The following is a 13,885-nucleotide window of genomic DNA, read 5'->3' as shown; positions in this document are numbered from 1 at the left end:
TCTATATTTATATTTGATTTGTTATGTGTGGGAACGCATAAATTGCAAGCAGTTACTATAATAACAACAGCAAATATTCCAGAGCTACAGTGTAAGCAATCAAATTAGCCGTCTGCAGAAAAATTATCACACCAATAATTACATTGAGTTTTTGTCTTTTGAAAAGTGGATGCATTTCAGTTTACTGATATAAAAACACATTTCTGATATATACACCTGTACATATACATTATTGTGTTTTAATATGGTGCATTTACTGTAACTTACATTTGTGTGTTAACACTGCTTGCTGGAAGCTATAAAGAATGTACATAAAAATAATGATGACCAAGCTTAGACATATTGTAATATGGTTAGCTAAATTAAGTACATGCATGTGTGTGATTATACAGTGGAAAATGTAGAATATACACCTTAGAACTGATCATGACCAATAGCGTCCTGATTGTTGGAGTGTCTTGCAGTTTATGATGCACTCTTATAACTGTGTAGTGGATCATGCAGGTTCCCACTTTTGAAGATACGAGGAGCATAGCCCCTCAGAAGCTAAAGGTGTTTTACATGTTTCAGGACTGAATATTTTGTTGTAGAGTAGATTTATGTACAAATATCTAATCATATATCAAGACACACGGTAGTGTGTCGTGCGGCCCAAGAAGCCGGCGCGTAACACCCGTGAGTATATTGACAGGAAGAAAGAAAACGCAATTTTCGCACCTCCGTAGCTCTGTGCTTCCTTGATGAAACAAGACGATTTTTGCTGTGGACATTCCCCCCAACTGCAGCACTCCACATTCCAAATTTGAGCGAAATCGCTTCGCGCGTTCCCGAGATATGCGACTTCAAAAATTGGCTCAGTTTCTTGGTTTTTTTTTTTTTCTTCTTCTTCTTATTTTTCTTTTTCTTGTCGCACACTTACAAAAATTGCTATAAAACTCGAACGCCATATCCGATTGCCTTGAAATTTGGCACACAGAAGGGGGATATAAAGGCGCATCTCGGTACCAACTTTGGCTGGAATACGATAAACAGGCAAAGAGTTATGAGCGATTATTCACGAAAAATAACACCAATATGTTGTCACGCCTACAGGGTAAACCGCGTATGGGAAGAAGCTGAAAATCGGTGGGTGAATAGGTTAACTATTGAACCTCAAACCTTTTGTGGTTTGAAAGAAATCGAGCTAAAAAACAGGAAGATACAACGAAAAAACCAGCAGTGTGTAACAATTACGCAATCGAGATTAGCTAATAAAAATAACGACTGCTTGCCACGCCTACCAGATAAACCGCTTCAGGTAATGCTTTGAAAATCGTTGTACAGATGGAGTAATCATCTTAGAAAGGCTCATCAATGGTGTAGAAGAATCAGACTTAAAGCCACGGAGTTATAACACGAAATCCAACTTGGTGCAGCAAGTGCGAGATCGAGATACTCTAATAGAGCAGTCATCCTAATAGAGCAGTCACCCTGAAGAGAATTCAAGAGATCAGCTAGAAACAAGAAACCTGTATAGAGATCAGCTACACACAAGTCACCCTGTAGAGAGATCAGCTAGAAGAAGTTACCTTGTAGGGAGTTCATGCAACTATGGAAATGGATAGTTCAGCTAGAAAAAATCACCTTGTATAGAGTTCAGCTACAAAGAAACCACCATGTAGAGAGTTCAGCTACAAACAAATCGTCCTGTGGAGAGATCAATAGAAGAAGTTACCTTGCAGAGAATTCAGCTACAAAGAAACCATCATGTAGAGAGTTCAGCTACAAACAAATCTCCCTGTAGAGATATTAGCTAGAAGAAGTTACCTTGTAGAGAGTTCAGCTACAAAGAAACCATCATGTAGAGAGTTCAGCTACAAACAAATCTCCCTGTAGAGAGATCAGCTAGAAGAAGTTACCTTGTAGAGAGTTCAGCTTCAAACAAATCACCGTGTAGAAAGATCAGCTAGAAGAGGTCACCTTGTAGAGAGTTCAGTTACAAAGAAACCACCATGTAGAGAGCTCAGCTACAAATTAGTGACTTTGTAGAGACATCAGCTAGAAGAAGTTACCTTGTAGAGAGTTCAGCTACAAACAAATCACCCTGTAGAGAGATCAGCTAGAAGAAATTACTTTGGTGAGAGTTCAGCTACAAAGAAACCACCACGTAGAGAGTTCAGCTGCAAAGAAATCACCCTGTATAAAATTCTGCCACAAGCAAATTGCCCTGTAGAAAGATCAGTTAGAAGAAGTTACCTTGTAGATAATTCAGCTACAAACAGATCTCCCTGTAGAGAGATCAGCTAGAAGAAATTACCTTGTAGAGAGTTCAGCTACAAAGAAACCACCATGTAGAGAGATCAGCTAGAAGAAGTTACCTTGTAGATCATTCAGCTACAAACAAATCACCCTGTAGAGAGATCAGCTAGTCTAAGAAGAAGTTATCTTGTAGAGAGTTCAACTACAAAGAAACCACCCTGTAGAGAGATCAGCTAGAAGAAATTACCTTGTAGATCGTTCAGCTACAAACAAATCACCCTGTAGAGAGATCAGCTAGAAGAAGTTACCTTGTAGAGAGTTCAGCTACAAAGAAACCACCATGTAGAGAGTTCAGCTGCAAAGAAATCACCCTGTATAAAATTCTGCCACAAACAAATTGCCCTGTAGAAAGATCAGTTAGAAGAAGTTACCTTGTAGAGAGTTCAGCTACAAAGAAACCATTTTGTAAAGAGCTCAGCTGCAAACAAATCACCTGTACAGAATTCAGCTATGAACAAATCACCCTGTAGAGAGATCAGCTAGAAGAAGTTACCTTGTAGATAGTTCAGCTACAAACAAATCTCCCTGTAGAGAGATCAGCTAGAAGAAATTACCTTGTAGAGAGTTCAGCTACAAAGAAACCATCATTTAGAAAGTTCAGCTTCAAACAAATCATCCTAGTGTAGAGAGATCAGCTAGAAGAAATTACCTTGTAGAGAGTTCAGCTACAAAGAAACCATCATTTAGAAAGTTCAGCTTCAAACAAATCACCTGTAGAGAGTTCAGCTACAAACAAATCTCCCTGTAGAGAGATCAGCTAGAAGAAGTTACCTTGTAGATAGTTCAGCTGCAAACAAATCTCCCTGTAGAGAGATCAGCTAGAAGAAATTACCTTGTAGAGAGTTCAGCTACAAAGAAACCATCATTTAGAAAGTTCAGCTTCAAACAAATCTCCCTGTAGAGAGATCAGCTAGAAGAAGTTACCTTGTAGAGAGTGAAGCTACAAACAAATCATCCTATTGAAAGATCAGCTAGAAGAAGTCACCTTGTAGAAATTTCAGTTACAAAGAAACCACCATGTAGAGAGTTCAGCTACAAACTAGCCACCTTGTAGAGACATCAGCTAGAAAAGTTACCTTGTAGAGAGTTCAGCTACAAACAAATCTCCCTGTAGAGAGATCAGCTAGAAGAAATTACCTTGTAGAGAGTTCAGCTACAAAGTAACCATTCTGTAAAGAGCTCAGCTGCAAACAGATCACCTGTACAGAATTCAGCTCCAAACAAATCACCCTGTAGAGAGATCAGCTAGAAGATATTACCATGTAGATAGTTCAGCTACAAACAAATCACCCTGTAGAAAGATCAGTTAGAAGAAGTTACCTTTTAGAGAGTTCAGCTACAAAGAAACCATTCTGTAAAGAGCTCAGCTGCAAACAAATCACCTGTACAGAATTCAGCTACAAACAAATCACCTGTAGAGAGTTCAGCTACAAACAAATCTCCCTGTAGAGAGATCAGCTAGAAGAAGTTACCTTGTAGAGAGTGAAGCTGCAAACAAATCACCCTATTGAAAGATCAGCTAGAAGAAGTCACCTTGTAGAAAGTTCAGTTACAAAAAGAAACCACCATGTAGAGAGTTCAGCTACAAACTAGTCACCTTGTAGAGACATCAGCTAGAAAGGTTACCTTGTAGAGAGTTCAGCTACAAAGAAACCATTCTGTAAAGACCTCAGCTGCAAACAAATCACCTGTACAGAATTCAGCTAGAAACAAATCACCTGTAGAGAGTTCAGCTACAAACAAATCTCCCTGTATAGAGATCAGCTAGAAGAAGTTACCTTGTAGAGAGTGAAGCTACAAACAAATCACCCTATTGAAAGATCAGCTAGAAGAAGTCACCTTGTAGAAAGTTCAGTTACAAAAAGAAACCACCATGTAGAGAGTTCAGCTACAAACTAGTCACCTTGTAGAGACATCAGCTAGAAAGGTTACCTTGTAGAGAGTTCAGCTACAAAGAAACCATTCTGTAAAGAGCTCAGCTGCAAACAAATCACCTGTACAGAATTCAGCTACAAACAAATCACCCTGTAGAGAGATCAGCTAGAAGAAATTACCTTGTAGATAGTTCAGCTACAAACAAATCACCCTGTAGAAAGATCAGTTAGAAGAAGTTACTTTGTAGAGAGTTCAGCTACAAAGAAACGGTAAAGAGCTCAGCTGCAAACAAATCACCTGTACAGAATTCAGCTACAAACAAATCACCCTGTAGAGAGATCAGCTAGAAGAAGTTACCTTGTAGATAGTTCAGCTATACAAACAAATCACCCTGTAGAGAGATCAGCTAGAAGAAATTACCTTGTAGAGAGTTCAGCTACAAAGAAACCATCATGTAGAGAGTTCAGCTGCAAAGAAATCACCACTGCCCAAATTTCAAGGCAATAGCTCTTTCCAATCTGAAGTTATCAATTGTCAAAGTTGGCAAATTGGATGTGTGGAAGGCCCCTTTTCGCAAATCCGGTCACATATGTATTATATGTGACCGGATTTATGAAAAAGGCTCTTCCACACACATCCAATTCTATGAACTTGAATGACCATACCTTTGTGCTCAAAGAAGATACTAACCTGAAATTTTGTTCATGCATTAACCTATGTTGTTACTCATCACTGTCCAAATTTCAAGGCAATGCTATTTTCCTATCTGACATTATGAACTGCCAAAGTTCGTAAATTGGATATGTGTGGAAGACCCCTTTTCGCAAATCCGGTCACATATATATAATTTGTACATTTACTGATAAAATATTTAAAGTGCATCTACTTCATCTTTTCTTCTTCCTGTAGTAAAGAAAAAAACATAGGTTAAAAAATTCCCAAAGCTGGCCATAGGCCGGCTTTGGGGTATACAAATACAAAAAGAAATGAAATCTAATCCAAAACAGCCAAGCTGTAAAAAAAGTGTGCGGCCCTCAGAAAGGCTATGGTGAAAAAAGATGTGAAATCCAAGGTGGCGGCCAAGAAATGGCTGTGATGGTAGGTTAATGGTAAAAATTTTAATAATGACAATTCAGGTAAATTTTGTGAAGCGGCACAAAAATTCACCTGAATTGTCGTTATTAAAATTTTTACCATTAACCTACCATCACAGCCATTTCTTGGCCACCACCTTGGATTTCACATCTTTTTTCACCATAGCCTTTCTGAGGGCCGCACACTTTTTTTACAGCTTGGCTGTTTTGGATTAGATATAAATATATATATATATTCTTTATTAGGAATTGTAGAAACTAGTGACAGTCATGCGTAGTTCAGTTATGAGCCTGTTGTCATACAAAATAGCATACAATGGCCCATGTATATTTTTATTTGGCTATAGAAAAGCATGCCCATGGCTGGGATGGTCCTGCAGATGAACGTTTTCAATAGCTGTGGAGGGTTAAGTGTTACATTTGATGATTGTTCTATTAGAGTATTTGACTGACTGCTCTATCAGAGCATCTTGACCTAAAATGGATTTGTTTATTTGGAAGGGGGCACATTCCCCCTATGTGCCCTTCCCTGAATCCACCACTATTGTACAACCAATAATTAGTGGCCAACTTCTGGAAGCACGAGAACTTCTCTAGATCCATTCATGCATTACATTGTACTGTAGCTGGGTTAGTTCCATTGTTGCAGAATAGCAAGGAATCCATGTGTAAATTTCTTCAAGTTAGCTGGCCATGATGAGCAGGGAATTTACAGGAATATGTGTTTGCAGTAAACTGTAAACTATACTATTATCCTCATTGTAACCAAAAACTGAAATTTTAAATTATAACTACACTTGTGCATCTAATAACCTGACATTTTCTGGGGTAATCATTCAAATTATACACTCTGTAACAGAATTATGTTAATTATGTAGCACACACCCAAACACAAAGCACTGTGGTAGTATGGTCACAGTGAACCAGTACTTGGACACCTGTGCACAGGTGCTGTGAATCAGAGCAATCCTCCTTGGGCAGGACTAGTAAAGTGATGAGGCATGGACGCTTGACATTTGCTTCCATGGGTACCCCCAGTGATGCTACAGTTGACATAAGATGACCAGAACTCCATTTAACAGCTGGGTAGACTGGAGTAATATGGGTGCAATTTCTTGCTCAAGGATATTATAATTATACGTAGCAACTGGGAAATAACCAATATTGATCCTGGAACCTTTCACTTACCAAACTGGTGTTCTAACCACTATGGATTATTATAATGCTGGCAATACAAAAACACATCCTGTACCTAATACAGGGATGGATCCAGGGTTTTTGGCAAGGGGGGTGCACCAGGCCAGGGTAGTGTATAGGCATATGGAGCAATAGGCATATGGAGCAGGGGGCCTGGGGGCCAGACGCTAAAGGTACTTTATATGTATCAGGACTGAAATTCTTGATGTAGAGAAGTTTTATATGCACACTAGCTAAGTGGTCTGCATTGATCAAGAGTTGTGACAGTCATAAGTCGTTCAGTTGTAGAGCAAAATTCCTAGCTGGCTATTAGTGGCTAAATGTGCCGATGAGATGATGTTACAGATGCCAGTTTTCAGCAAGTGTGGAGGATTCTTACTCATAATAGTGTTACATTTGGTGACTGTTCTATTAGAGTATTTTGACTGGCTACTCTATTAGACTTGTTTAATTTATTTGGGAGATCTAGAGTGACTGGGTGGGTGAATGGAGGGAACATGCCTTCTTGGATCCACCACTGTAATAAAAGAAGCCATCTTAGCTGCAATTGCATATCTACACCATTCAGTTTGGTAGGGCATGGAGTATAATAGCTGCTTGTAGCCCAATCTCATAGTTTGATGATATGCATGCCTTCCAAATATTATAATCTAAACCAAAACAGCCAAGCTATAAAAAAGAGTGCGGCCTCTAAAAAGGCCAGGATGAAAAAAGATGTGAAATCCAAGGTGGCGGCCAAGAAATGGCTGTGATGCTAGGTTAATGGCAAAAATTTCAATTACGGCAATTCAGGTGAATTTGCAATGCCCCCTCCTCCACTAGGATTCAGCACCAAATTCACCTGAATTGTCATAATTAAAATTTTTGCCATTAACCTACCATCACAGCCATTTCTTGGCCGCCACCTTGGATTTCACATCTTATTTCATCCTAGCCTTTTTGGGGGCTGCACTCTTTTTTTACAGCTTGGCTGTTTTGGTTTAGATATCACTTCTTTTTGTATTGCAAGCCACAAAGCCAGCCATAAACTGGCTTTGGTGCTTCCTTTTACCTTGTTTTTTTTTCTTTACTGCAGGAATTGTGGAACAAAGGAAGTAATTGTGTGTATAGCTTTTGTCTGATTAAATATTTATATACTTAGCATGCACTGAATGATTATCACATACTGTAGTTAATAAGGTGACTTCTTACATAACTGAACTGTAGCTGAAACACTCATTGCTCATAGCTGAACTCTTTTCAGGGTGATTTGTTTCTAGCTGAACTCTCTACAGAATTCTCTACAGAGTGATTTGTTTGCAGCTGAACTCTCTACATGGTGGTTTCTTAGTAGCTGAACTCTAAGCTGATCTCTATAGGGTAGCTAACTTGTTTATATAGATGAAATCTCTACTGAGGAGTTTCTTTGTAGCTAAACTCTCTACACAGTGACTTGTTTGTAGCTGAATTCTCTACAGAGTGACTTGTAATGTTGTAGCTGAACTCTCTACAGAGCGACTTGTTTATAGCTGAATTCTCTTCAGTGTGACTTGTACAGCAATATATTTGTAGCTGAACTCTCTACAGGGTGACTTGCTTGTACCTGAATTGTCTATCAGATTGACTATTTGTAGCTGAACTCCCTACAGAATAACTTGCAATGTAATATAGCTAATTCTATAATGGAGTAAGTTATAAAAGTTGCTGAATGCTCTATTAAGGTGACTGTTCTATTAGAGTATCTGGATCTCGCATTTGTTAGTTGGCTTTTATTCATAAAAATCGATCACGTAATTGTGACACAGTTTGGGTTTTGTGTCATATCACGATGGCCTTTATCTGTCAAACCACAAAAAGGCACTCCTATGATAGTTATTCCATCTACATAGCAATTTTCAGTTCATTCCTTCAAGGGGTTTACCCTGTGGACGTGACAGACCTTCGACCTTATTTTATGCAAATAATTGGTCATAACTCCGTGAATGTTCATTATAATTTAGATTCCTACCAAACGTGGTACTGGGATTCACCTTAAATGAGCCCTTTAAGTATACCACATTTCAGCTTGATCGGAGTGTGCGTTTGCATTTTATGGCAGATTTTATCAAGTGTGCGAAAAGAAGTAGAAGAAAGAAACGAAGAAAAAAACCCAAACATTGGACGCCGGTGTCGGTGGGGTCTATTCTACGGAAAGGAACGGAACGGAATGATGGACTAAACTACGGAACGGAATGCTTTTTCAAATTGAAGCTTGCAGCTTACCATTGCTGTACAAGTTATCGGTGGCACTTCCAGCAGGTACTTAAACGCACCCCAAGAAAGATAGAACGAATTTAAGGATCGGTTGTGGGTTCTTGTTGGTTGTCATTAGCAGGCCTGCCAACCTGGAAAGTAAAAAAATCTTGAGATTTCTGTACCTTTATTGTAGTATTGCAGTGTGTAGTAAAAAAAACTGGTAGATGCTATATATGCTGAGACCAAAAAAAAAAAAAAAAAAGGTCTCGACTTTTTAAACTTGAAATCCGTGACATTCGCGCTACAAACCGTGAGATTCTATTCAACGAAGGTTAGTGAAACCGTGAGAGTTAGCAGGCCTCAAAAACCGTGAGATTCGATCTACTGCCCTTGAGCAGGGTAGTGAAACCGTGAGAGTTGGCAGGCCTGTATTAGTAACGAAGTACTAATTGTGGAATAGCTGACTCAATGTGTTCATCTTCGGATGTATCAAGTAGGGAACTTAATGTATCACTTGTTTTTACTAGTATGTGAGTTGTTTTTACTCACTTTGACTTTAGAATGTACAGTCTGGGGCCCAACCTTTTTAATCGGCATAAATCAGTATGTAGCTACACTACAACAAACAAGTATGGTGACAAGCTCTCAGTCTAAGCACAATCTAAAGGAATTTTGTGCAGTGTGTGAGGAGCAAACATTCAGATACCTCAAGGAGGCTCTATTGTGTGAACAATGATTCATTAACCGAGTAGTGGACTAATGCCAGATATCTCAGCCTGAGAAGTAACCAGGATGGGGTCTATTTTACAGAATGGAATGCTTTCTGGATCAAAACTTGCAGCTTGGCTAGCCGCTATCATTTCTGAAATTGCTTTTTATCAGTGGAGCCTCCAGGAAAATGGAATAGGATAATAATAAAATAATAATAGCTGTCTCATGCAGTGATTGTTCTACTACCTGATATATCAAGCAGGTCTCTTCAATTCATTTAGTGCATGACCAAGGCAAGTTTTGTTACTACAATACAGTAGCCGATTGGATGTCAGTTGTTTCTGCTGATCTTGACAAGATAAATAGTTCAGAAGACCACTCAATTTCTTTAGTTTCAGAGCATAATATGCACAGAGAAATTAACTAGAAAGTTACTGGTGACAAGAAAAGGCTAGGTGATCATGACTTTATTCAGTCTAATAAACAGATCGAATAGTATATATGGTTGAGAACCAAGAGTTCATAATATAGAGGGAGGGACCTCTATAAAATTATGAACTCTTGGTAGAACCACAATTGTATTTTCAACTGCTCAGTTGATAAAGTGAAGCACTGCTGAGGATTGAATGTTTGTTATCACATAGAGAAATGGTATAGCTTTAAAATGCTATATAACTTGTATTAGATTTCTTTTCTGGACCCACCTCTGTTTAGCTACAATATTGTATTTTCAATTTACTAGCAAGATAATTATGTAGTTTGAATAACTATACGTACAGACACTGTGAGCATGTAATGTATATGATACAGTCATTTATGATGTACCAACCACTAAAATTATCCCACATAGCTACAATTGTTCTTGTATCTCATTATAAGAGCAGATTATTAAGTTAAAAATTTACAAACATGTTAGACATACTTACTATTATTTAAAAAAGTGATTGTTCAACACAGAAATTCATGTATACATTTGGTAATGAATTGTATATTAGCCAATAACTCTCTTGATGACATGTAGTCCATTGCCTCATGTTGTAATTTTAAAATGAGACAACAGATATCGCAGGTCCTAGAGTAATTTCAGGTTCTGGTGGTACTGGAATGTTTAGTCCATTTTTTTCACACATCTGCAAAACAAACATTAAAAGGTAAAACTGGTTTGTTCTGTGCATTGTATACATTGTGGTAAATGATTATGAATATGGAATTAATAGACTTACAAAAATGAGTGACAACTCGTTGAGTCTTGCATGAAGTGTTACTGCATCCCCACAGGTCTCACAGCTTTGATCAGAAGTTAGTGCCCAGAAGCCTTCAATCTTCTTTGTTCTTCTCTCTAGTTGTCTCTTCATTTTTTCACATCGAGTTTGTTTATCAGCAAGTGACTCTGGGCTAAGGATCTGGATGCTGTAGATTTGGTGTTCCTTTATGGCTGTCACATCTTGGCATGCATCTTCCACCACAGTTGGTGGAACTGTTGTTGGTGCAGTTGTAGTTGTGGTGGTGGGTGGTTGTGTGGTACTTGCTGTGGTGGTTTCCTGATCATATTCCACAAATGTGACTGCTGGATTAGTGCAGGCCTGCATAAAAAGACACTATCATCACTATGTATACATACACAGCATACAATTGTAATCTAATAAATATATCAGCTTTTTGCATGCATACCTTAAGATAAGCAGCTCTGTTCATTTTGAAGATGATCATGTTTAGAAATTCTGCCACAATTGCAGACTGGACATCAGCAGAGTTATCAGTGTACCCTTCTACAGCTTCTCTGATTGTATACAATTCTGTAGCATCTTCCACATTGTATCCAAATATAAATGTGGGGTATTCTTCAGTGACTTCTGGTAAACTACAGTGAGGGCTGAAGTCTTGTTCTGTAGTAGTAGTGACTTCTCTCTTGTTAATGACAGATGTGTCATAATTTGGTATGATAGCTTCCACCTCTGGCTCCTTGCATGCCTGTATGTGCACAATAGAGTCAGTGAATTTATGTACTGTAAATTTATTATACAGGTATATGAGTGTGTGTGTAAGTAAATAAAGAATTTACTTACTAGTTCAAGAGCTTTGATATTCATTGTCACTATCAACTTTAATGATGTGCCCCTCCTTGCTGCATAGTGGTATCTGAAGGACACAGCCTCATCATTCATTTTCTCTATCTCTACTCTACTGATGATGTTGTACAGATCAGTGGTAGATGTTCTGGGCTTAAGAACAATAGAGTAGTCTTCACCAGTGTATGGCTCAGTAAGGATGAGTTTGGAGCAGTCAACAGTATCTTCCTCTATGACATCACCAGAACCTTCAGTGAGCTCTGGTATCATTGGATAGTCTGGAACAATTGACTCTACTCTGCTGTCCATGCACACCTACAGCATTAATGTAAATTTAATACACCTTCCACCATGGTTTATTACAATATTGTACTTTGTATATTTTGGAAACTTACCAGAAATAAGGCTTGTTTTGATAGAGTTCCTTGTAATCCTACATTTTCTAATAGCTCCAACTGGCTCTTTACTGAGGTGTCGTAAACATTAAAAGCATTCATTTCCAGAGACCACTGATACAGATCTACTATTCCCATCACATATTCAGCATCCTGGTAGTTTTTTGGGTCTTTCAATATTACCAGGTATCTGTCTTGATTGTCCTTTCCTTGATTGACATCTTTGATCTTATCACAGGTGAGTAGTGGGGCTCCTGATACAATCCCCAAGATGACTGTGAAAGTGATTGCAATGATCGAGGGGTTCATCTTCTTGAGACTAAAATACCTCTTCTTTAGCTGATTCCTTGTCTTTGCTCTTGAATTTCTGAACTGCTGGTTGTGTGCCTGAGGGAACCAGTTTTATAGCTAGATTGCAGCCATATAGTGTAGGTAATTGTATGCCATTGTGGTCAGTTACTGTGATTCCTTTGGTCAATGACGCATCTGTTGCCAGTCATGATTTAAACTTCTCTTCCTAGTCCACTGAAAGTATTGCACATACCAGTAGGTGATTCCATTTTTGTGGCTTGAAACTGAAATATTGTTTCAAATTAACTAAAGGTGGCAATGTTGTTTGTCTTACGTATATATTGTGGGTGATGCATTATGTTAAGTATACTGTCACTGGAGACTAAATCTGAAGGTGTGATATACTTTCATGTTGTTTCATGTACATAAACTATAAAGGCTTATTGTTTTATAAATGTGCTGAAAATAAAAACTACAGCTTGTTCAACTTCCGCCAAGCCTCATAGAACTCCTTGATGTATTTGGAGTTGCACAACAACTGCTGTAACCATAGGGACATGAGTTTGTAAAACATACTCATAAGTAATGCACACAATTCCTGGTAACTCTACACTGTTTACATTGCAGTTATATGGTAATGTTGTAATGCAAGTGGCACTCAATTTTGTCCATATGGGTATACCATTTTCTACAGCTAAAACTCTATAATGAATTCGTAACAGATTTATTCCATTATGACTGAAAGATATTGGCAGTTCTCTGATGGTTAGCCTAAATAAAGCTTGCTTTTATAATGCATCCACTAGAATCTTTTTATGATTCGCATTTATCATACATCATACAGTACGGTAGCACTGTACATTAGGAACTGGGCTTTTCCAACCAAATATATCACCCTCAAAAACCATTCCCTTCATGACAGCTTGGCAGCTTTGATTTGGCACAGCCATTCAGCCAAGCCCAAAAATTTCCTCAGACCAACTTCAAACTGTTTCAAAAAGTTTCTGGTTATGGAATTTAAAAAAAAAACTATAGCGGAATTTTATACTGACTGGCTGGCTGGCTGGCTGGCTGGCTGGCTGGCTGGCTGGCTGGCTGGCTGGCTGGCTGGCTGGCTGGCTGGCTGGCTGGCTGGCTGGCTGGCTGGCTGGACTGACTGGCTGGACTGACTGGCTGGACTGACTGGCTGGACTGACTGGCTGGACTGACTGGCTGGACTGACTGGCTGGACTGACTGGCTGGACTGACTGGCTGGACTGACTGGCTGGACTGACTGGCTGGACTGACTGGCTGGACTGACTGGCTGGACTGACTGGCTGGACTGACTGGCTGGACTGACTGGCTGGACTGACTGGCTGGACTGACTGGCTGGACTGACTGGCTGGACTGACTGGCTGGACTGACTGGCTGGACTGACTGGCTGGACTGACTGGCTGGACTGACTGGCTGGACTGACTGGCTGGACTGACTGGCTGGACTGACTGGCTGGACTGACTGGCTGGACTGACTGGCTGGACTGACTGGCTGGACTGACTGGCTGGACTGACTGGCTGGACTGACTGGCTGGACTGACTGGCTGGACTGACTGGCTGGACTGACTGGCTGGACTGACTGGCTGGACTGACTGGCTGGACTGACTGGCTGGACTGACTGGCTGGACTGACTGGCTGGACTGACTGGCTGGACTGACTGGCTGGACTGACTGGCTGGACTGACTGGCTGGACTGACTGGCTGGACTGA

The 13,885-nt window shown here is 39.5% G+C and overlaps 1 protein-coding gene across 2 annotated transcripts; it reads right to left on the bottom strand.

The window, feature by feature from the left end:
* Positions 1-10,229: 10,229 nt before the first annotated feature.
* Positions 10,230-12,222, bottom strand: LOC136260780 (uncharacterized). Of its 2 annotated transcripts, XM_066054646.1 has the most exons (6): positions 12,182-12,222; positions 11,854-12,128; positions 11,456-11,773; positions 11,061-11,360; positions 10,613-10,972; positions 10,231-10,519 (listed from the first exon to the last, which is right to left on the bottom strand). In XM_066054646.1, exons 2-6 carry the CDS (start codon positions 11,989-11,991, stop codon positions 10,433-10,435), a joined length of 1,203 nt encoding a protein of 400 aa, XP_065910718.1. In that variant the 5' UTR covers positions 11,992-12,128; positions 12,182-12,222; the 3' UTR covers positions 10,231-10,432. The 2 variants fall into 2 exon arrangements, with proteins under 2 accessions (XP_065910717.1, XP_065910718.1); XM_066054645.1 differs by having other exon boundaries at positions 10,230-10,519; positions 11,854-12,215.
* Between the last annotated feature and the right edge of the window lie 1,663 nt (positions 12,223-13,885).

This window comes from Dysidea avara, chromosome 7, assembly GCF_963678975.1.
Source record: "Dysidea avara chromosome 7, odDysAvar1.4, whole genome shotgun sequence".
Lineage (NCBI taxonomy): Eukaryota > Metazoa > Porifera > Demospongiae > Dictyoceratida > Dysideidae > Dysidea > Dysidea avara.
Note: the sequence above shows the minus strand (reverse complement) of the source record. Positions and strands in the feature narration are given on the sequence as shown.